At 46.6% G+C, this 25015-nt stretch overlaps 1 protein-coding gene across 2 annotated transcripts; it reads left to right on the top strand.

The window, feature by feature from the left end:
* The first annotated feature begins 320 nt into the window (after positions 1 to 320).
* On the top strand, positions 321 to 24445 carry slc15a2 (solute carrier family 15 member 2). 2 transcript variants are annotated; one of them, XM_035408869.1, is made up of 23 exons: positions 321 to 433; positions 7828 to 7874; positions 8566 to 8653; positions 9941 to 10082; positions 10715 to 10807; positions 11207 to 11306; positions 11811 to 11901; positions 12285 to 12362; positions 13434 to 13516; positions 13641 to 13724; positions 15230 to 15319; positions 15614 to 15658; positions 16357 to 16389; positions 16922 to 17010; positions 17985 to 18066; positions 18476 to 18601; positions 19329 to 19493; positions 20405 to 20451; positions 20722 to 20829; positions 21102 to 21216; positions 21704 to 21850; positions 22112 to 22216; positions 22831 to 24445. In XM_035408869.1, the coding sequence occupies exons 1-23, from the start codon at positions 355 to 357 to the stop codon at positions 23038 to 23040; spliced, it is 2247 nt and encodes a 748-aa protein (XP_035264760.1). In that variant the 5' UTR covers positions 321 to 354; the 3' UTR covers positions 23041 to 24445. The 2 variants fall into 2 exon arrangements, with proteins under 2 accessions (XP_035264760.1, XP_035264761.1); XM_035408870.1 differs by lacking the exon at positions 321 to 433 and adding an exon at positions 2145 to 2438.
* Positions 24446 to 25015: the final 570 nt, after the last annotated feature.

The following is a 25015-nucleotide window of genomic DNA, read 5'->3' as shown; positions in this document are numbered from 1 at the left end:
CCAGCCCAGCCCAGCCCAGCCCAGCCCAGCCCAGCCCAGCCCAGCCCAGCCCAGCCCAGCCCAGCCCAGCCCAGCCCCCCCCCCCCCATTTGAAGGTCCCCAGAAGGACACGGCGTTGGTATTGGTTTCGGGGGGGGGGGGGGTATTGAGATTGTGATAGTGGAAGGGGGGGAGGGGGGGGGGTACTAGCAGCGTAGCCAACAGCACTTCTTTACTTTACTTTCACAAATACTTGCGGACCAATATGTGTCCGGTGAGACGGATCGGGGACCGCTGAGCTGGAAAAACCGGATCTGGCTGGCTACCAGTGCGCGAACTGGTGACAACCACGAAAAAAGTTGATTAAAAAAAAAAATGACAATGAAAATAACCAATTTGCTGAATGCAGAAGGAAGACAGTGGCGAAAAAATCTACAGAACGGCCGATATAGAGGCAAGTTATTTTTTAAAATTAATTTTACTGTTTTTGTTGGACACACTTCATTTGTCGAGTGATGTTGTTAACTGCTACGCTGTAACTAGTAGCCAATGCAATAATAATTGTTGGCTAAAACAACTAGTTAAATCCAAAAAATGAACTTGCTAAACTGCACAGGGGCGGCTGGCGAGCTGAACATTACTGTGCCGAAAACTTTCCTTTAAATTGATCATTGGTCTCCACCTGTTTTGAGTAATTTCCCTTGATTAACAAACCTGCCAGCGATCTGTCTAATCAGTTATCAAATAACGCACACCTTCTTCGGATCGTATTTGGGAGATTAAATGATAAATTAAATTTGAGTAAAATTTAACTTAAGAAGTTACTCAATTCTGTAAACTACCACGTTATCTTTCAGCAAAACCTGGGCTTGTTTAAAATATGCGCGTTGCAGATCTTTTCCATGAATATTCTCCGAGTGTAGATGTCTACAAATATCCACAAATAAGTAATGTTGAATAAATATGCACGATTTTGCAGTGCACATAAATATTATTATATTACTGCTAGAAGATCTTAACTGGCTTGGCCGTTAAGGTAAGGACGTTACGTCAACCAATCTGGCCATTCTGACAACGTCCTCGTCTGAATGGTAGGGTGGTTAACTTGACGCAACGTCCTCGTCTGAATGGTAGGGTGGTTAACTTGACGCAACGTCCTCGTCTGAATGGTCAGGGTGGTTAACTTGACGCCACGTCCTCGCCTGAATGGTAGGGTGGTTAACTTGACGCAACGTCCTCGTCTGAATGGTCAGGGTGGTTGACGTAACGTCCTTATGGCCAAGCCAGTTAACATCTGCTACCAGTCGAAGAACAACTTCGTCCTGCTGCCAGGTGCAACCCTCGCCCCTGGACTCCTAGACCAAGATCAGATGTAAAGTGTTCCTAACGCACACCTCAGTAAAAACCATCAGAATGTGGCTGATTTAAACTTTAGTCCTCTTTTAAATCTCTGGTCTGCCGCTGCACATTAGATGGAATCAAATCATTATTTTTTTTTTGGGACCCAATCTGATTAAAAGTCTTTAAATTGATATGGAAAATTAATGAGGCTATTTATAACACAAATAGCTGTGGCATTGAGAGGGTAAAGCATATTACTTATTAGATACAAAAATAAACTAACACCTTGTTACATTTAAGGAACTGAAATTATGTTTGGACCGAAAACCAACGGCCCAGCGCCAAGGTTGTAGCCTAGTGGATACCGAACGGGCGCAGTTGACGGGGGGGGGGGGGGTTCATAGGGACCCCTATCCGTACCCCCGGATCGGGGTAGTTGTATAAGCTTAAAAGTTGAGACCTTTCTTTTGCTCACAGTTTGGTCCCCCCCCACTTCAAAAATCTCTCCTGCGCCCCTCATACCAAAAAATAGTATATTTTGTGTGTCATTATTTTGCCAGTAGTTCTTTTGTATTGTTGAAATCTTATTGTTGTTCTCATCATTAAAAATCACCGCGATTTATTTTATTTTTTAGTAAAAATGATAATAATGGTGACGATGGTATACATTCTGCAATGGATAACGAAGAACACAAAACCGTTTCGTATCTGTTCTGTAGGCTACTGGTTCATCTAAGGCAACGCGTGTGAATGGCGCAGTAATCAAACGGGCTTTTGTACATTTGGATCTGGTGTGCGACGCACTGTGGAAACACTCAAAGTGGCACTGAGTTTCGCGACAGCTTGCCTGCACCGCTATCCTGGCAGGTCCTTTTGATTTCGAAGAAAAAAAGAAGTTACAAGTAGACTTGCTCCACAAGAAGTAAATTCAAAGTCTGAATTTTGAGTGGAACATTAACTAACGGGGTGGGAAACAAACTTTATAAAGCGGAGTTTACAGTGGAGCGGAAATAGACGGGACGAGGCAGGACTTGGATGCTTGTCAGAAACATTTCGAAGCATACGAGACTTGCTTGGCAAAAACGAACGGACACTAGAAAGGATGGGAAAGAAAAACGGTAGGTTTGCGTTTTAAGTGTGCAGCATGCACGTTTAACGTCAGACTCGTATTTCCTTTTACCGAAAATTTTCCGACTGCGTAACTTGCATAAATGCACGCACCCGTTGCAATTTCTTCTGATTTATACCTATATACGTGTCCAGAGAGCGTAGCAAACTGAGAAGCCTATATGCGAATGGACCGACAGTTATGTCCAATAGCCTACCCCGTGTGTTTGTGTGTGATGCATGAGTTAACTTGCGTTCGTTCGACGTGAGGTTCTTGGAAAAGTTTAGTTGCGTCAATCTTTTATTATATTGTATAATCATTGGGCGATATTATACCTTTAAATAAACTTGCTCGACACATTTTTTATCGTGAATGTAGCATTGCACTTGCATTTAACCACGATTAATTGGCGTCAGTCACTATTTTTGCTTGCGTGTTGTTATAATGAAAACAGTTCATTTGAGTCCGGTCACCGTTGTCTGAAGGATGGGGTTCATGCTTGGCATTAAAGTTCGGTAGGTATGATGCAATCTTGTGGGAATGTGGGAAGAAGGGGTACGGGGGTACACTTGTGCAGCAGCCACACTGTGCTGGGGATGTTGAGTTATGCCTATGACATTTATTAGATGAAATATAGGCCTATACGTTATCCAAAATTTGTATTTGGCATTTTAAACCAGAATCAAGCTGAAGTTGTTGGTTTAATACTGTCTCAAAACAGATATTGAAAACAACTCATAATCTGTAATTTTTTTAAATACACCTCACCTCACCTGATACATTACATTACATTACATTACAGGCATTTAGCAGACGCTTTTATCCAGAGCGACGTACAACAAGTGCATTAGTTCAAGGTGCAGAGGTGCAAAAGAAACACACTAGAGTGAAGTAAAGATCGTAGTGCCGGAAGTATCCACATAGATCAGGACTCCAACCCTGTAGAGTAACCTGTTCAGCAAACAACAATCCTACCAAGTACAAACTAGCACTGGAATCACATTTGCCTAAACTGACGTAATCATATTAGCCTAACTAGGTACATTGAGCTAAACTATAGGCTAGGGAGGGGTGGGGAGAGGTGCAGCCTGAAGAGATGAGTCTTTAGTCTGCGTTTGAAGGTAGTCAGATTCTCTGCTGTTCTGACCGCCACGGGGAGGTCATTCCACCAGTGAGGGGCCAGGACAGACAGCAGACGGGAGCGGGAAGTACAGACGCGAAGAGGGGGAGGTGCCAAGCGTCCAGAGGTGGCAGAACGGAGAGGTCTGGCTGGTGTGTAGGGTCTGATGATCCTCTGGATGTACCCTGGTGCTGACCCCTTAGCTGCCTGGTATGCAAGCACCAAGGTCTTAAATTTGATGCGAGCCATAACAGGCAGCCAGTGGAGGTCAGTGAGCAGGGGGGTGACATGGGAATGTCTGGGGAGGTTGTAGACCAGACGCGCTGCAGCATTCTGGATGAGCTGCAGGGGTCTGATGGCGGATGCTGGCAGACCAGCCAGCAGCGAGTTGCAGTAGTCCAGGCGGGACAGGACCATCACTTGAACATACAGTTAAGAACAACCCATTTTATTCGTTTTAACGAATAAATAGTATATTTGCAACACAAAAGCAGTAGCTTTGACACAAAATGTGCTGAAAGTAGCACAAAAGTAGTAACTCAAAAAACTGTGTTGGATATTAGCACATGCTTGTTGAGAGTGTGGCTGGCACTGTGAGTTCGGTTCTCTTCCGGGCATTCAGCCAGATCATTAAAATAATTAGGCCAGTACTCATGTTTACAAGCTGTAGCAGAAGGGAAGAAAGTAGATCAATAGGAACGACAATGAAGCAGAAATATGTTCATTAATTTGCGTGGCATTATGCAGTAAGGACCACAGTGGAAGTAATTCATTATTTATAGCAAGGAGGAAAATTTGAGAGATGAGAAATTTACACGACAAAATCATCAGTACTCCTTATTGGAGTCCACGCGACAATCAAATCAGACAGTGTAAACTTTATTTTTATTAGGGGAGAAAGCAACTGACCACCATAAGCAACAAGCGGCCAGTGTGCTGCATGTAGGTCTATATGTTGGTAATCCCAATGAGTCGGTTGTGAGGACTTGTCATTTTTAGGAAGAAAATCAGAGTGGGAGTCCATGTTGTTGGTGGGGCTCAATCAGCTGTTGCCTGAGATGATTACGTGTTGTCATGTGGTCAGTGAATAGGACGGAATGTTCTCATGGATGATGGCCACGCCCTCCAAGGTTGAGGTCAGCGGTTGGTGTTAAAATGGGACGTATGACTGGATGGGTTGAGCAAGAGGCAGGTTAGAACAAGTGCATTTCATCCTTCCAGCTTCCACCACCATGACTGGGAAAGGTTCTGGGACGGTGAGAGATTTCACAGCATGGCTAACTGAGCAGCAGAAGGGAACACCTTGCCACCTTACCACCCAGGGCCCAAAATGGAAATAAGGTCTCAGCTATATTGTGCCATCCCTCACAATGCAAAGCTCTGTCTTTTATCATTTTGTCAAATAAAACTAACTAACTACCAAACGATCTTATTCTGCATAAGCCAAAATTAATTTTTTTGGAAAACAAATGGTGCAGACAGTACAGTAAATCCTGGCAGAGGAGGACAGTGCTAACACTTTCATTTCCGTGGTTAATGAGTATAGGGGAGGAGTTTGGGGTCAGTGCAGGGGGAAGAGAAAGCCTGGGACAGCACAGTGACAGGATAGGGCTCGGCGAGAACGGAGAGCACTGGGGGAACGGGGAGCACTGGGGGAACGGGGAGCACTGGGGGAACGGGGAGCACTGGGGGAACGGGGAGCACTGGGGGAACGGGGAGCACTGGGGGAACGGAGAGCACTGGGGGAACGGGGAGCACTGGGGGAACGGGGAGCACTGGGGGAACGGGGAGCACTGGGGGAACGGGGAGCACTGGGGGAACGGGGAGCACTGGGGGAATGGGGAGCACTGGGGGAACGGGGAGGCCCAGACCATGGAGATCACAGCTGGAGAAAACCAGGCTGCCTGGTAGCCTGACATCTCAACCTGGATGGCCTGGCATCACCTGAAGCTCAAACATGACTAGTCTGAGCTGCTCTTCGTCCCCCACAAGACCCCCCTACTGCAGGAGCTCCACCACAGTGACTGCCTCTCACCCTGCGGAGAACCTTGGGGGTGGTCTTGGATGGTTAGCTGGACTTCAAGGAGCACATCACTGCAACATCACGGTCCTGCAGATTACTCCTGTAGAACATCAGGAGGATTCAACCATACCTGAGCACGTACTCCACCCAGCTGCTTGTCCAGCTGGTATGGGAATCTGCCATCTTGATTACTGTAACGCCCCTCTTGTAAGCATACCAGCTCCCCTTCCATACAGCCGATACAGCTTATCCAGAACACTGCTGCCTGGCTTGTTTTCAACCTTCCTAAGTTCTCGCATGCCACTCCCATGCTGAGGTCACTCTAATGGCTACCGGTCGCTGCCAGGATCAGGTTCAGAGTCCTGACTCTGGCCTACACTGCAGCCGACGGGACATATTTAACCCTCCCTACCATCCGGGTGAAAGGTTCTCACCCGACCCATCCACAAAGCTTCCCAAACCCTAGCTCCCCTGGGGTGGAACGAACGCCCAATTCCATTGTACGCTGTGGTCTGAAGACACATCTCTTCAGAATGTACCTGGACTAACTGTCACTACTTTGGGGTCCCTCTTGGAACCGATGCTGGACCAGGGAGTCACTGACACACAGATTCATTATAAACTACCGGCAACTTTCTTCCATCTTGTACTTATGCAGGACACTACATTGTCCAGTTGGGACCACAAACCAGACCTGCAGAAATAATTTGAAGAAAAAAAAACAGACTTTTCGGTGGAAAACCGGACGTCTGGCAACCCTAATCACCTACTGGCCCGGTCCGCCAATGCAATGACATCCATCATCTCAGATGAGTGCTGAGCAGGGTGGGTGACCTCTGAACAGCCCAGCAGCAGCCCTTTCTAAACGCAGCAATGCTGTACAGTCATTGTGCTGAAGGACTGCACTTCCTGTCCAACTGACGCAAGACAGGAAGTGTGCGGTCAAGCTGGCCTTGCTGTTGATGGGGTTACTTGAAGAAACACAGATCAATGCAGTAACCACATTTTCAATCTGGGCTGTTAGATCAGTTGGCGAGCTCGAAGCTTTATTTGAACCTGGCACATTAAAGCAGTGTTCTATTTTAAATTATTGCGTATAGCGTGTACAATGTGTCCTGGCGAATTAAATCTGGCAAATTCTACTGATTTGTTTGTGGTGTGAATGCAAATGTGGAAGTGCTGTATTTTGGTGGAGTGGGTTTTGTAGCCTGTGATTTCAATGAAGTATGCTATTTGTCTTTATAACAGATGTAGTGAAATGCATAATAATATGCTTAGCTGTGATTATGCTCAGATTAATTAGGTAAATGAGTTTGTGCAGTTCCAACAAATTGCATTAATTGAGTGGATTAGATCATATAAATCTGACCATAGAAATATAGAAGCCTAGAGTAATAGACAACTGTTGGACAGATTAATTAATTTTAAAATGATTCTACACAAATGGCACGTTTTATCTATTCATTGTCAATCTCCCAGTGAATATTTGTGTGGTGAAGAGTCGATGAAATGATGTCCAGGCGTTCAGGTAAAAACCCGGCTGCATTTGGTTCAAAAGTGAACAGTTTTCTCACCAACTATGACGTAGCCAGGCTATATCTGGCTAAATCCTGAGCTATATTGGGGTTAACCTAGTCCATTTATGTCAAAACACCTCACTGACTAGATCTCTACCCTTCCAGATGTCTAGATTATGACTTTCTCGCTGGACTGTTACAGTCGACCAAGTTAATAAAGGGTCAGTTATTTTCTCCCCTGTATTTGAGACCTAGTTCTTCTAAACAAGCTGATAGTTTTGAGGACAGTGAGAAATATTGCATGATTTCAAGAAAAATATTTTAAAATATGGTGAATGATGAGTGTGAACACTCTATTGTCATATTTGATTTTGTAAAGATTTTCTGCAAATCTTTGTAACGGCCACAGTCAAATAAATCAAGGTGCAATTCACATCTTCATTAATAACTCAATTTCTACTTGAGATATTTTATGTACCGCAATGTATTAATGAGCCAACTTGTGGTTTTGTGAGGGTGGTTTATTTTGGAAACTTGTCACTGAACATGTGATTTACAGGGTATAAAAATACACACGTACACACATTGACAAAAAGAAAACGCAAAAACACAAGGCCTTGGCAATCAACCAAAACATTTTGCTTGTCATATGGCAAACTAAAAATCGTTAGTTTTACAGAATGAAAACATCTTTTTGACTTTTGAACACTTACAAAAATGTCGTGTTTTGTCCTGACAGGTAAAGTGGTGGAGAACCCGGAAGGAGCAACTTCAAAGCGCTCCCCAGTAAGACTTCAGACTCCTCTTATTTACCAAAACAGGATCAGACTCCTCCGCTGCTACAGTGGAGTGACCACTGGAGGCGTTAAGCCTCTTGCAATGCATTGTGGGCTTGGAACAAACCTTCTTGGCCAAAGTAACGGCAAAAGTTGAGCAATGTTAACCGCAACTATTTTTGAGATTGTACACTGTCAACTGGCAGAGATGTGAGAGATTTTATTTTTTATTTTCATTCAAGCATCTGATTATGACACACAAGCAGTGCTGTTTCATCACAAGCTTCAAATTCCTGCTGTTGTAATGTTCTCGTATCTATTTCATGTGATTTGCCTTGTGATGCTGAAAGTCATTAAATCCATTCAGGAGACACTGTTATCCGGGGTGACTTCCACATCTTCTACATAGGATCCATTTACACAGCTTGAGTATATTACTGAAGCTTTAGGGTACTACAGCAGTGTACTTCCTGGGAATCGAACCTGAAACCTTTAGGGTACTACAGCAGTGTCCTTCCTGGGAATCAAACCTGAAACCTTCAGGTTAAAACCCCAGCCCCCTAATGATTTGGAATAAGGATCTGGAGTTAAAACCGATCCCGAGTCTGCTGTTGTGCTCAGAAAGTGCCAGAGAGAATCCTTCCGCTCCTATTCTGCTTTTTTAAATCCTTTTTTTTCCCCCTTCTCTTCTTTCTTTCCAGACGCTATGTGGAACCAACTATCCGCTGAGCATCTCCTTCATCGTGGTGAACGAGTTCTGCGAGCGCTTCTCCTACTATGGCATGAAAGGTAATCTGTCCGATGCGCTGGCGGTCCTGATGCGCTGGCGGTCCTGATGCGCTGGCGGCCCGATGCGCTGGCGGTCCGATGCGCTGGCGGTCCGGTCCGATGCGCTGGCGGTCCTGATGCGCTGGCGGTCCGGTCCGATGCGCTGGCGGTCCGATGCGCTGGCGGTCCGATGCGCTGGCGGTCCTGATGCGCTGGCGGTCCGATGCGCTGGCTGTCCTGATGCGCTGGCGGTCCGATGCGCTCGCGGTCCTGATGCGCTGGCGGTCCTGGTGCGCTGGCGGTCCGATGCGCTGGCGGTCCTGATGCGCTGGCGGTCCTGGTGCGCTGGTGGTCCGATGCGCTGGCGGTCCTGGTGCGCTGGCGGCCCGATGCGCTGGCGGTCCGGTCCGATGCGCTGGCGGTCCGATGCGCTGGCGGTCCGGTCCGATGCGCTGGCGGTCCTGATGCGCTGGTGGTCCGGTGCGCTGGCGGTCCTGATACGCTCGCGGTTCTGATGCGCTCGCGGTCCGGTCCGATGCGCTCGCGGTCCGGTCCGATGCGCTCGCGGTCCTGATGCGCTGGCGGTCCGATGCGCTGGCGGTCCGGTGCGCTGGCGGTCCGGTCCGATGCGCTCGCGGTCCTGATGCGCTGGCGGTCCTGATGCGCTGGCGGTCCGATGCGCTCGCGGTCCGGTGCGCTGGCGGTCCGATACGCTCGCGGTTTGCAGGAGTGTGTGATCAGGGTTTTGCGGGATTGGAAGGAGGCTGTTGCAGCCTTCGCTGTGTTACCCCGCTTCAGAAATGTTCCTGCTGAGAATATACGGCAAGAAGTGATTAGACACAGCTGGAAAAGACAGAAAGGTTTTGTTTGGTGTCCAAACAGTTGCAGTGAAGTCGATCAGTGATTAGCAGCAAAGAGTCATACCGAACCGTCTCTGAGTTTGAGGAGAAACCAAACCGCAGTGGGAGAACTAGACGGCTGTTAAAGCCTGTTCTGAACCCTTTGTGTCGCCGCCGCTGCCTGTTCCATTATATATTTTAATCTCCGTATGACCGCTATTTACATTAAAAGCATACAGGCATACTTATCTATACTTATCACAACTTTTACACACACAGCATTTACACTGCATCCATTCATACAGCTGAATATACACTAAAGCAATGCAGGTTAAGTGCCTTGCTCAAGGGTTACAACGGCAGTGTCCTACCCGGGAATTGAACCTGTGACCTTTTTGTTCCAAGACCAGCTCTTTACCCATTACACTACACTGCCCCCCCCACTCTCTGCTTCCCCCCCCCCCCCCAGCTCTGCTGACGCTGTACTTCATGCGCTACCTGCACTGGGATAAGGACCTGTCCACGGCGGTGTACCACGCCTTCTCCAGCCTCTGCTACTTCACCCCGGTCCTGGGGGCCCTCATCGCCGACTCCTGGCTCGGGAAGTTCAGGTGGGCGTCCGGGGGGGGGGGGGGGGGAGGGAGGGTCAGGGGTCACGGCACACGGGACCGTACGTCAGGGGCGCTCAGTCTTATCCGAAAAAGGGGTCAGTGTGGGTGCGGATTTTCGTTTTGGCAGAACGCTAAGATGCACACTAAGACACCTGGTTCTGCTTCTCGAGGTCTTGATTGCAGACCACGGTTAGTTGATCAGTAGAATCAGGCGCAGTAGTGCTGGGCTAAAGCCAAAAAACCTGCACCCACACCGGCCCTTTGCGGATATGATTGGGCCCCCCTGATATACAGGCTTCCAGGTATAAACATGCCCCTGGGAAAGCTTGAATAATACCTGCTGGCACTCACACCTTTCCCTTTATATCTCAATGAAAATAAGTTGTCACATATTGAAAAATATACAGCAGCATGCTAAAAAATATATCTTCAGCGCTTGCCAAATATTTAGTAATGTTTGTATAAAAATGGATCCTGTTGGTTATATTTGCATCTCTATGAGTCAGGCCCAGCAGTCCGGGGCAGTAGTGGCTGAGAGGGCGGACTGGGCCAGTAGGCAGTAGGTCTACAGCACACACACAGCGGTCAGACTCTCACCTGACACACCTGTCCTTCTCCCGCGGCTCCTGCAGAACCATCATCTACCTCTCCATCGTCTACGTCATCGGCCACGTGGTGAAGTCCGTGGGCGCCATCCCGGACGTGGGGGACACCACCACGCACATGTGAGTGGGGGGGGGTGGGGGGGGGTGGGGGCACAGCGAGAGAGAGCCTGAATCTGGGCCTCTGCGGGAGGGGGGGGGATGTAGGCTAGGAGAGGCGTTCTGACATAAAACCGGACTATAACACTTACCATTTAGAACCATCGGTGAAAGCCCAACTGTGCGTTTGATTGAAAAGTGAAAAGATTTCTAGCGAGCCATAGCCAGGCCATATCCGGGTAAAACCTGAGCTAGCCTAGTCTAACCTCCGTTTATGTCAAATCTCTCTCTCAACCCAGATTCCCGCCCCTCCAGACATCTGGATTCGGTCTTTTGCTCCCTGGGGAGGGTCACATTAATTACCCTCTGCAGTAAACGTGTGTCTCACTGTTATGCTTTTTTTGGTGGGGGTGGGGGTTTCAGCGTTCTCTCGATCCTGGGCCTGGTGCTGATCGCGTTCGGGACGGGCGGGATCAAGCCCTGCGTGGCGGCATTCGGGGGGGACCAGTTCACGGAGGAGCACGTAAGGGCCCCCGTCCCGCCAGGCACCCTGTCCCGCCAGTCACCCTGTCCCGCCAGTCACTCTGTCCCGACAGTCACTTGGTCACCATCATCAGGCCATGAACGTTCAAATGCTGCTGACTTCCATGGGATATTATGTAGTAATAGTCTGACCCTAAGTGTGACCCCCTGTCCGTAAGGACTAAAAACAGGCCTGTTCTGTCCTGGTGTCGTAGGGTCAAAATGCCAGTTCATCCCTAGACTGAATTAACTATTTATAATGAGATAATGGTCAGGTTTGTAGTACAACTAAGGCTGCTAGGTTGTGAATTACTGTTGTTTCCATTTACATTAACGTCCAGAATTTCACACAGACGATGCCCATTGTCATTGGGGCAAATCTTTATACCCTCTTTACTGGATTTTACTCTGTAAACTCTTTTTTTTTTTTTTTTTGGAGGAAATGCAATCATCTCTGATTCTTCTGGCCAACAGTAAAAGCAGTTTTCTGCTCTCTCGCTCACAGGCCGAGGAAAGGACGAAGTTCTTCTCTATTTTCTACATGTCGATCAACGCTGGGAGCGTCCTGTCGACGGTCATCACACCGATACTGCGAGGTCTGTTTGCTTCGCGTTTAACTGACCACGCCTTCAGAGCTCGTGCGCTGTGTTCGGGCGATCAGTAACCAGACTGAATTGATCGCAGTGACACGACGACTTTGGATATTAATGATCTGTAGAGTTCATTGGCGCACGATGCATTTCTTTCATCTTGTTAATAACTCCTGCCATTTGGCGGTGAATGTTTTGTGCGCTGTTCAAATAAGCACGATTTGATTTGTCATGCCAGTGCCCCTTAGACACAGTTTGACGTGTGTATGTGCGTGCGTGTGTTTGTGCGTGTGCACGCGCGTGTATGTTTGTTTGTGCGCGTGTGTGTGCGCATGTGCATGCATGTGTGTGTGTGTGTGTGCATGCGTGCCTGTGTGTGTTTTCTCCAGGTGATGTACAGTGTTTTGGGGGTGACTGCTACGCCCTTGCGTTTGGAGTGCCTGCGTTGCTGATGATCATAGCCCTGGGTGAGTGACCCCCCCCATCCTAACCCCCACCCCCCCCGCCCCCGTACGCATTTTATAGCTGCCACCCCTGTTGTTGCTTTTGATTTCCAGTTAAACCTGATAAAAGATGTGGAGGTTGGGATATGGAAATGAAGCGGGAAGTTCTGCCTCTGATGATGGATGCCCTCAAGGAAATGCAATAAGTGTAATATATTGTAAATATGCGTAATTTCTGGAATTAATAAGGATTAATATAGTTTAACAGCCGTGTAATTTTAAAAAGCATACTTCATTATCTGAAAAACGCAATAATTTTCACATTTGTCCATATTGTGAAGCGTTATCTTTTATGACTATGATAATATATTTCATTTATATTTCATTTCATTACATTGTAGCACATTCTCTTTCATAAGGATTGCTGTGGGGTGTGGTAATTAACCAGAATTTCATCAGTAAAATGTCTTACTGCATAAATGGATAAATTGTAATTTGGCTATAAATAGCTGTTACCCTGTAAAATAGTAATACACCGCACAAATACTGAAGTGGTGCTATCGAGCGGTGGACTTTCGAATCGCGGAATTTACATTTCCTTACATTCCAAATCGCCGCGACAACAGATTCCAGCGCACGTCGCCGAGCAACGCGCCTTTAGCGGAAACCTTTGGCGCACGGTCGCGTCGCGTGTGGGAGCCGCCGTTGTTTCGCCTGGCTTCTGTGGGGAAGCGCAAACTCGAGCAGCGCCTCGGGTCAACAAAAAAAAAAAAAAAAAGAAAAGAAAAGAAAAAAACGGTGGTTTGTTTAGACGAGGCCTGCTTCGGCTCGGCGGAGTCGGGGAGCCGCGAATTCCAGCGGGATTAACCGCCAGCGGGCCCGTCGCTTCTGGAGCGCGGCCAAGCGAAACTTCACAGGGTCGCACCGTGCTGACGGGGCCCCAGTGCACCCTGGGTACAATGGGGGTGGGGGGGACCCGGACCCGAAACGACATCAGCCCCTCTGTTTGATTTGGCGAGCGCTTAAGAGTCCATTTTTGCAGATTTTCTTCAAACATTAAAATAATTTTAATGGGTCTTTTCCCCTCTCGTGCAGTCGTGTTCATTGCTGGCAGTGGGCTGTACAAGAAAAATCCACCTGAGGGGAATATTCTGCTGAAAGTGTGCCAGTGCATTGGGGTGAGTCGTAAACCCTCCATCCCCCCCCCCCCCCCCCAAACCCCTTCTGAATATCCATTCCTGCATGACATTCATTTTCCCGTCTGGAAAGTTCTGGAAGTGCAGCTCGTTCTTCTCTTCACAGTACGCCATTAAGAACCGCTGGAGGAATCGCAAGAAGAGCCACAAGAGAGCGCACTGGCTGGACTGGGCAGACGACAAGTACTCGGTGAATTCATTTTTTAAAAATTGTGGCCTGTAGCTCCACAGGGTGACACATAAATGATAACAGCCTCACCCAGAGAAGGAGACATTTAGTCTGCTGGAGTGGCTCATCGCTCACAAGCGACCCCTGCTGGTTATTCAGGAACCTGCAGTTTTCTTGCTTCAGCAACACATGAAATGTATTCCTCCCACTCATGTCTGTGGGAGCTCAGTGTTTGGTTTGAAAGTGGTGTGGACAGAAGCAGTGGTTTGGTGGTTCAGACGGGACCACATGCTTATCTGAACTCTCCCAAATTGATAGCAGAGGCTGCAGCAATGCCCGCCTGTAGTGAATACATTGGGCATTGTAGTCTGAAGGTCACAGGTTTGATTCCCTGGTAGGACACTGTCATTGTGTATGCTTGAGCAAGGTACTTAACCTGCATTGCTTCAGTATATATCCAGCTGTATAAATGTGTCTGCTAAATGCCTGCAGTGCAAAAAGGATTCTCATACACTGTCTTCTGGTTTTGAGATTTAATTCCATCAAGTTTCCCTTCATTTTTATATCATGCCTGTGTTCAAAAGCATTTGCGCCTGAGATAAAACCTGTAAACTTAAATAAAAAAAAATAAAAAATAAAAAAAACCCCTCTAAAGACAGTAGGCCATTGTATCCTTCTGGAACTTGTCCTGCTTCTGATTCAAACACACAGGATGGTTTGATTTTGTGTGTACACAGTTTTGTGTGCTAGACTACTGATAAAAGACAGATAAAATCACCTGTTTTTTAAAAAGAAGTGATCCACTTGCAAAGAGACATGATTCATTTAACAAACACTGGCACCACGGACAACTCACAGATATAGACACATCTATGTCAACTATTTGACAAATTTCATTATTACTATGAAAATATAGCCAGTATTAATGGAGTATTAAAACAAGTGGCCACTCTCAACCAAAGAATCATTTAATCATCCAAAAATGTCTGTTTACTTTAAATGCAAGATTTGAAATATAACTGATATTGCTGTGATGACATCTAAATGCCTAATGTGTGACAAATCTGTAATTATATTTTAGTTCTTAAACATCAGAATAAGTGTCCTCAAATGGTGCAGAGAGGTTTTTTGCTGTGAGAGAGCGGGGGTGATTGTTAGAAGCGAGCAGTATTTCAGACAGCAGCAAAAGTAGCGCAGCAGAAGAGTCGCAACTCGCGACCAGGTGTGTGACCATCGTTCTGGAGCGACATATTCAAAAACGGCTGAAAGTGGTCGTAACCTGGCCGGGAAAGTGGATTGAATTCCACCAGAAAAAAAACATTGCACCGCCAAGAAAATTACAGTTCGACCCAGACTGTCAGTTCTGTATGTCAGCAAGAGTGAAATTCTACAAAAAAAATCTACAAAACCTGTCTCCAAAAATACATGAACAGAAGCTGTGATGAGCGTTGACATGGTGATCGTTACCAAGGTGATAGCGAGGCAGGGCTGACCGCTGGGTCTTGTGTGTGTGTGTGTCCTCACAGAAACGCCTGATACACGAGATCCAGATGGTTCTGAGGGTCCTGGTCCTGTACATCCCGCTCCCCATGTTCTGGGCCCTGTTCGACCAGCAGGTAAGGACCAGGCGATCGTTTGGCCCTGTCACATGACCCTGCACCACCAACCAATCGTCTTCTCCTGCCAGTGAGATTCTGTAATAGGAGTTTCCCCACTGAGGGAAACCACATCATAACGACCAGCTTTCCATTTTGTTGTGAATAGTGTGGGTAGATTAAACTGTCCTTGCTCTAGTGTGGTTCTGGAGACCGTCTGCAGAGTTTGTTTTATGAGCTGAGCTGAAGATGCATGTGTGCATTCTGCACGTAAGGGTGGCGTGATTATAATATGCCTTTTATTCCAAATGCAAGGGATCCCGTTGGACCCTCCAGGCCACCAGGATGAACATGGACTTTGTAAGTATTTTATTATTATTTAAGTCAGGACAACTCACATATTTAGATGAAATATTTGAAAGAATATTTAAGTACACCTGAACCCCCCCCCTTACATAGAAGCAGATCCAGACAATAGGTGGTGCTGGGGTGGTGGAGGGTGGAGGGTGAGCGCAATTCTGTGCAGTGAAGCATGCGAAGCAGCACAGGCACAGGGTCTTGCCATTTCACAAATTTAGCGGGTTCAGTATTGAAAGAAATATTCATGGGGCTGTAGTTCTGTGCTGTTGTATGAGAGCAATAGCTGGGAGCAATCATGCATACTGTTTATGTAAATATGTCTGTACGGAACATAAAGAGAACTGCAGCCTTATCTCACTGCACAATGTGCACTACAGCCATTTTTTAGTAATGCTGTGTTTTTACATGCAAGAAGTTCCTCATTATATAAATATACAGCCCTTCAGGCTGAACCAGTAGTGATTTTTTTCCTTTCATGCAGCAAATTGAAATTCTCCTGTACTGGCCTGTGATCTGCCAGAGAAAATAAGAATTAAACTGAAAGGAAAAAAAATCTTCTATTTTGCTTTTTGTGAACCTTTTTGTGGAAAAAAAAAAATTATTACACAGGCTGTTAATACTTTTTCTCTGTTGTACATCTGCTGTATGTAAATGCTGGAAAAGATTATGAAGTTAAGATGTCTAATTCTTCATTGCAGGGTGGTTTTATTCTGAAGCCTGATCAAATGCAGGTACTGGCCTTCGTACACTTCCATCTTGTGCAGTAGGCCCAGGCACGGTGGTGAACGGTTAAGTTCCCCAAGGGCCCGTGTGTGCAGGTTTGTGTTCTAAACAGCCTGGCTAAACGAGCTAGCTCGTTAGCTTGTGTAAACTGACTGACTTTATGAAATTATGTAGAGCCAAACTTGGCATAAAAACCAAGAAACGGATAGTCCCTCTTGCCCTCGCACACTCTCGTTGCTTTCCTGGGAATATATTCTCTCTTCCCTGGAGTTGAGGATGATCACAGACCTTGTATACAAAATGGCTCGTAATTTTGTGCGATCACCTGACCCTGAGAGAACCTAAACTTATATAACTATTTTATGATGGACATAACCCAGGCTGTTATCGGTTTCTCGAAATGTTGAGCAAGAATGTTGGGCCGCATGTTTTATGCGAGTTGTAACTTTTTATGGTTCTGCCATTGTCCGTTGTGCAATCTGAAGAAGATGTGTTTTTCATTTTTATTTTTTTGTCTCCTGTGCCTCCTGACCGTCCCAGATGCTGAACGCGCTGCTAATCCTGGTTTTCATTCCGATTTTCGACATTGGGGTGTACCCTCTGGTTAGGCTGTGCGGGATCAAGCTCACGTGAGTGTGTGACTCTGTCCTCTCTCTGGGCCAGTGGCCTTCTTTCCTGGTCCCGTTGGGCTGAAGGGTCTGCTAGGGTTTTGTTTTCATCTTAATATCAGTGACCATTTCAGACCCAAAAAAGCCAGGTGAGGTACCTGTGCAATCAGCAGCTTAAATTGATCAATTAAGTGCCGAATAACAACAAAAGCTAGCAGAGCCTGCAGCGAAGATCACTGACCTGCATCCTTCAGCCAGCACCAGCAGCGAAGATCACTGACCTGTGTCCTTCAGCCAGCACCAGCAGCGAAGATCACTGACCTGCGTCCTTCAGCCAGCACCAGCAGCGAAGATCACTGACCTGTGATCACTGACCTGTGTCCTTCAGCCAGCAGGCCTCAGTCAGAAAAAGACCGTTTGGATCTTTGGAAATGTAGCATGTAGCAGGAAATAAATGCAGTTTGTAAATAAACGTAGGCTTAAATTGGAATGTAGTTTGGAAATAGTTTAGTATGCTTGGAGAAGGAGAAAAAACATGCTTAAGTATAATATGGTTTTAAAAATACCAGTAGATATGTGGTCTGCTAACTGACTGTTTATTCTGTGTATATGTGGGAAAATTATAGTCTGCTGCTACATTCAATAGGCCTCATTCACAAAACCGTGTGTACGATCACATTTGATCGTAAACTGTGTGTAAGAATGTTTCCAAGAATATTTTGGCTTTCATCATTTTTTTCTTATCTGCATTCACCGTCTCGTACACCTGGGATAAGCACAAAAACAAAGGTCTGCATTTGTGTCATGAATCTCAAATTGTTTTTTCGTAGGAACATTTTTAATAGCAAAAGTAAGAATAATTTCAGATTTAAGGTTTTGTGAACGAAGCCCAGTAACTCCACGGTGTGGGGTGGTCCGGGGGCGCTCACAGCTTCCCTAAAGCAGTGTGTCCCGTGTCCCCTGTGAGACGCCCTCTGTGTCTCCGCCCCGTTCAGGCCCCTGAGGAAGATGGCGAGCGGAATGATCTTGGCGGCCTTGGCGTTCGTTGCGGCCACAGTGGTGGAAATGGGCGTGACGGTAAGAACCCGACTCGGCGGTCCTACTTCCTCTTCCTGTAGCCATCGTTCACTTTCAGTGTCGCCAGATTGGGGGAATCCCTGCCCCCTACTTTTTAATGTTATTGTGTGTGGGGGGTGATGGGCGGATGGCGGCTTTGGGGGGGTCACTGTTTTCTACTCTCTGGCAGCACTGTTCACTTTTCAGATCTGTTTCAGTATATATGATTTTATATATGATTTGAGACCGGTCCTGAATCTATATATATGTATGATTATAGCTTTGAGAAAAGTTTAGCAAACGCAAAAATACAGCTGTGTAAATGAAAAGACAGCACCAAATCCTCTGAAATAAAAGGACCTGTGCTCGGGACAGCGGACAGACCGACTCTGATTCCTGCGCCCCCCCCCACGCCCCCTCCCCCCCCCAGAACACGGTGGTGGACCCCCCGCTGGCCGGTCAGAGCTTGCTGAAGGTGCTCAACCTCGCTGCCACCGACGTCCAGGTGACCGTACCAGGAAGCGTCCCCTTCCCACACCCCATCAGGCCCTATGAGGTGAGCAGGAAAACAAACGACAGCATTTTACATCTTTATACCTTCGCGTATCTGCATCTTTTATATTTTTATGTGAAGTCTTGATTTCATTGTTAAGCCTTGACTACTGTGTTTGATGTCACAACTAGAATTACAGTTGTTTTTTTTTTTACACTTGCAGCACGATAACAATGTCTTACTGCTATCAGACTCCTTCCTCATTGAACTGAAATGTTTTCACTTCCTTTTTCTCTTCTCATTGTATTGTAATTGGTTAGAAGTGATCTAGCACAGGGATCATGTACTACAAAATGTTTGTCTGATCCCAATGATAGCAGTTCTGATCATACGAGGTCATTTTAATAGTTTATAGTTACTTCATAGCTTTTCACTTTTTTATCATCACAGGCTTCAGTCTGACCAAGTCTTTACTGTTTGCTTTGCTCAGACAAGGTTTTGCCTAACTAACTACTCTGAAAAATAATTGTATTATATTATAAATATATTTTAAAAATAAATATATAAAATAAAAGTAATACATTTTTAGCATGTGATACAGATTGCAAACTGAACTAGAATATAATGTAATACTACTTCTGCTACTGCTGCCACTACTACTTCTACTACTAATAATAATAATATTAATGAACCCAACAATCTACTGTATGCATTTTGGACCATAGCAGTTATATTAAGGGTGCCATATAAAATTATCATTATCATCATGAATCCTCTGCTGTGCTGGTAGGCCACACAGGAGTATCAGAGGCTGGAGCTGAATGGGGTGAACCAGAGCCTGGCGGTAACCGTGGAGATTGCTGGGAGCAGCACGCCGTGCCCGCTGGTCTTCACAGAGCAGACCGCGTACAGCCTCATTCTGTACCGGGAAGCCGCGGGGCTGCAGTGCCGACTGGTGAGTGGGGAAAAACACACCCTGCTTCTGGGGAGGAAGCACAGATTGTCTGTGGTTTGATTTATTTCGCAATTATTTCCATGTCTTATTTTCGTGCTGCAGGACCCCCCCCCCCCCCCCCCCCCTAGTGTTGGTCACAGGGGGTCTGGACACAACTGCAACCCCTGAATTGTAAATGGTTTTTTTGTAATTAATGCATTAAACTTTTTAAGTGATTAAATTACACAAATAGGAGGTGAAACTGCAGGGTTTTAACTTGTTTTTCGGTAAGTTTTAAGAAATAATTGGAAGACTGGAAGAACTTAATCGCTTGTTTTCAACAATATCGGTTGAACAAAAGTTTGGCTGTCTGGAACAAACATTGGCTGTCTGGGGGGGGGGCGGTTCTGGAATTGGGTTTAAGAATCCCTGCTATAGGGGAGTGAGCCATCGTGAGCTTTTATCTGCAAAAGAGTACGAGAATCACAATGTGACGACTCCGCCATCATGTGGTTAGTGGATCTCCTCTGTCCTCCATCAGTGCTGTTTGTGCACAGAGGCTCACTGGATGGACGGATGGTGAAGATGTCAAAGCTGGGAAAAAAAAAAAAAGTCTAACCTTTCTTTCACCAGGTTTATTTCTCGAGATCGAAGAGCTCTTTTTCGAGAGAGGCCTGGCCAAAATGGCAGCCCGTGAAACAAAACACCGATGCGCGGATGACACGGATAAGCGATTAAAAGTGCGAACGGGCCTGGAAGATGAAGAAATGGGAGAATAAATGAAGGGAAAAGAAAGCAGGAGCAGAGGCAATGGAGGAATAACACGATACCATTATGAGATAAAACGACAGGATAAATTTGCTGCAGGGTTCCGCGTGTCTTACTGCTCACCTTACTCTGATCTCACGCTTGTTCCTTCCTGCTGATTTCAGGTAGAAGATCAGATAGTCAAGTCTGAACACGGTGATGCGTACCTGAGGTAAATAACTGACTACATGAGCTTGACATAACTGCCATACTTAACTGACATAACTGCCATTCTGTGTCAAACAGGTGAGCTATTACATATAATAAATATTTTATAAGGGACTGTGTGTTATGTCCACTTTCTCTCTATTACAACTTTCAGCAGCCATTACTGATTTAGCTTAGTGAGAAATCAAGGCTTGCGTTTTTTCCCGTCTGTATTTGTCAGCGGTGTCGTGGCTGTGTCAGAAACTGACCGGGTTTGATTGGTTATGTCTGCCAGGTTCGTCAATGCCTACCAAGAGCACCTGAACCTAACCGTGGGGGACCAGGACTTCTATGCCCCGAAAGGTCACGGGGTCACGCCCCATGAGGTGGTGGCGAGAGGGGAGTGAGTATGACGGCTTGGATGCTTATTATATTTCACAACTAATTACTGAACCACTTTGCCTTACCTTGCTGTTAAATTAACTTTTTTAACCAGTTTTATAACTCAAAATGAAAATGTAAATGAGGATTGAAGAGTGGAAAGGCACTGACGCTCGGACCTAGTCTCTTCAGACCTGGTTTTCCAGCTATTGTTTATTATTTAAGTGTTGATCATATTAATTCTTTCTCATCCCCTCATTAATATTCACTTCTCGTTGCTTCTGCCCAACACAGGTACACAGATGTGATGTGCAAGGCTGGTCAGGAGGAACACCCTGTGAACCTGGGGCTGCTTGACTTTGGCGCTTCGTACACCATCGTTCTCAAGGGCGTGAATGATTCAGCTCCTGTGAGGCCCACTCAGAGCCTGCATGGCTGGGGCCCCCAGTCGTATCCGAAAAAGGGCCAGTGTGGGTGCAGGTTTTTTGTTTTAGCCCAGAACAACGCCTGATTCAACTAATTAACCAATCATGGTCTTCAGTCAGGACCTTTGATAAATAGAATCAGGTGTCGTAGTGCTGGGCTAGTACAAAAACCTGCACCCACACCGGCCCTTTTCGGATACGATTGGACACCCCTTCTTTTTGGAATGCTGAGGTGGAAAGTCCAGGGGTCAGAAAGTAAAAGTCCCGCCGTGTGTTTCTTACACCCACAAGTAGTTCTACCTCCTGTGCTAATGAGCAAATCCAGATGATTGGGCGGAACAAAAAAAATACTGGGATGGAATTCTTACTTTCTGCACCTGGATTTTCCACCTCTGACGGAATGCCCTGCATTTCCATGGAAACCAAAAAAAAAAAAAGGTGGCAGGGAATGAAACCGAGTGTTGTTTCCAGGGGCCGGAGGGGCGAGTCGTGCCTCACAAAATGGAGGACGTGCGGGCGAACAACGTGCACATCGCCTGGCAGATCCCGCAGTACACCCTGATAACTGCCGGAGAGGTCATGTTCTCCATCACGGGGCTGGAGTTCTCCTACTCCCAGGTACGGCCCACGCCATCTCTCTCGCTGACATCATCACCCTGCGCCACGGCCTCGTTAATCTTCTGTCTCGCTGGCATCATCAACCTGCGCCACAGCCTAATTAATCTGTCTCACTGACATCATTAATCTGCACCACGGCCTCGTTAATCTTCTGTCTCGCTGGCATCATCAACCTGCGCCACAGCCTAATTAATCTGTCTTGCTGACATCATCACCATGCGCCGAAGCCTCATTGTTAACTCCGCCCCTCTCACTGTGCAGGCCCCGGCGAGCATGAAGTCTGTGCTGCAGGCCGGTTGGCTGATGACCGTGGCCTTCGGGAACGTCATCGTGCTGATTGTGGCGGAGGGGGCGGGGCTAGAACAGGTAGGTCTGCGTCCTGTCCTGATGGGCAGACGGGCATTTCTGCCAAAACCAGATTGCGCTGGTATTGGCTAACTCTTTTAAAGGACACCCGCGTCCCCAGTGGGGACTGAGTGGATGGAGTTCCGCGGTAAGACTTCGGTGATGCGAGCGTTTTGGGGACCCAGCAGTAAGACTCGGGTGACGTGAGCGTTTTGGGGACCCAGCAGTAAGACTCGGGTGACGTGAGTGTTTTGGGGGCCCAGCAGTAAGACTCAGGTGATGCGAGCGTTTTGGGGACCCTGCAGTAAGACTCGGCTGACGTGAGCGTTTTGGGGGCCCAGCAGTAAGACTCAGGTGATGTGAGTGTTTTGGGGACCCAGCAGTAAGACTCGGGTGATGTGAGTGTTTTGGGACCCAGCAGTAAGACTCGGGTGACGTGAGCGTTTTGGGGACCCAGCAGTAAGACTCAGGTGATGTGAGCGTTTTGGGGACCCAGCAGTAAGACTCGGGTGACGTGAGTGTTTTGGGGACCCAGCAGTAAGACTCAGGTGACGTGAGCGTTTTGGGGACCCAGCAGTAAGACTCAGGTGACCCAGCAGTAAGGCTCAGGTGACGCGAGCGTTTTGCGTTTGCAGTGGGTGGAGTTCCTGCTCTTCGCCAGCCTCCTGGTGGCGGTCAGCATCATCTTCTCCATAATGGCCCAGTTCTACACCTACGTCGACGGCGATCAGCTGGACAGCATGTTTCCGACCGGGGACGAGGAAGAGGACAACCTCAAGAAGGACCAAATAAATTTGAGCCCGAATCCTGGTACTGATCGCGATTACAAAGCCACCAAGATGTAGCTGCCTGACTTCAGACATTTGAAAAGGACTCAATATTTGTGCCTTTTTTTTTTTTTTTTTTTGCAGGAAATCAATGTACACAATTTTTTGCTAAAAGTCAGACTGTCAATTCAGAACACAGTGTTAAGAGGCAGGTGGGACCAGGGCAGGATTAGCACCAAAATATCAATACCAATGGTAAGCAACCTCAACGGTGAGATACTGAGAACTTAAAGCACAGCAGAAGTATTCTTTTCATTGAAATAACTGAGCCGGTTAACTTATGTTTTCAGATTTTCCCCAAATAATCTGGCACTCCAGAACTACAGGGTTGAGTGTACCTGACCTGGATTAAATTTTATCACCTGACCGCTGACAGTGTGGTCGACACAGCCACGTGAACAACAGCACCTGGAAAACACTCCCACACAGAAGTGCGTTTGACGTTAAAACACAAACTGAAATCTAAGGAACGTGAAGAGATATTACAGATGACTTCATAGCTTTCCAGCCAGTAGTGACGGTTATAAAAAGGTGAGCCATTGGTCAGGTCGAACAGACAACCCGTTGACCTTTTTTTAGTGGCAGATAAATGTGGTGGCCTGAGGGGAAAAACGCGGTTGTGTTCAGTGACAGTCTGAACACCATTAAACGCCTTAAGAGTAATTATGCCGTTCGAGCAGAAATCACACCGAACAGCCAAATCTGCGCTTAACTACAACATATTCTATCCACAGCACACACGCCACACAGGAAATAATTTAAACGTTTGTTTTGGTTGTAATGCATTTTTTTTTTTTTTTTTTTTACACTGAAAATAAATAATAATGAGAACCCGACTTAGACTTATGGACATTAGTATTACATCACACATGAAAAAATAAAAATGAATTTCTGTATAGTCTGCAAGACAGGCCGTGCTAAGACATATAAGCGTGCTATATACAGCGCAGGGAACATTAAAAGAGCTTCTGAACACGTTTGGTGTTCAGCAGCAGCAGGCCTCAGCAGTCTGTCTCAGCGGGCTAACCATAGCCCCAGGGTCTCCACGGCGAAGGCAGAAACTTCTGGAATGCCGCCAGTTGGAAAGGGAATAACAGGTCACTGGTCCTATAGGCTGGGTGCGTGAGTCACGTGACAGGATCCAGCCAATCGTAAGCCGGGTTTCCCCCCAATCTGGGCCTCCAGTGTTCCCCACTCTGTTTCTCACTGCCACGGCCGCCCCAAAAACAAAACCAGGACGCCACATTGCAACAGAAATCCCCCCCCCCTCCCTCTCCCCCCTTTCTGTACAGTGTACCGTACACTGTGTACCCTCCCTGCAGACCGTCCCCCCCACCCTGCGAACAGAAAGAGCTGCCCGAGATTTTTTTCTCTCCTTTACAAGCGTGAAATTAGTTTAATAAAAACTGAGTGGAAAACCACATTTCCAGACGTGCTGCTGACACTGTTCTTTCAGTTCCTCTTTTCTGATCCCGATAATCACTTTTCACAATACAGTTCACTTCCGTTCAGCACATCTCAGCTTTTTTTGGAAAATACACCTCAAAGTGAATTTAAAAAAAAAAAAAAAAAAAGAAAAAAAGCCTACTGAAATATTGATAAGTGCCAGACATTTGTATATTTTGTAATATTTTTGTCAAGATATTGCAACATTTATCATCAGGTCGTGAAGTATCTTGCTAATACATTTTATTTTGATGCATGTGCAGTATATTCCGATCATATCCAGGCTCAGTCTCAGAACTATTCTCACATTATGCAGAGAACGCACACAGCTCTAATTAAGAGTCAACATGGAGCCAATTATAGGGAGTTTACTGTATGGGCATTATGTAAATGAGAGATAACGGCAAAGTGATGATGAATCTGAATGGTTCTCTAACCCGGGCCGCACGGATGAGTCAGGCCCACATGTTTATTCAGCCTGACTGCTCACGGGGAGGAGAGAAGCATGGGGGACAGGAGGAGAGAACTCACTGCGTGTCCTCACTTC

This window comes from Anguilla anguilla, chromosome 3 (genome assembly GCF_013347855.1).
Source record: "Anguilla anguilla isolate fAngAng1 chromosome 3, fAngAng1.pri, whole genome shotgun sequence".
NCBI classification, from domain to species: Eukaryota; Metazoa; Chordata; class Actinopteri; order Anguilliformes; family Anguillidae; genus Anguilla; species Anguilla anguilla.
Note: the sequence above shows the minus strand (reverse complement) of the source record. Positions and strands in the feature narration are given on the sequence as shown.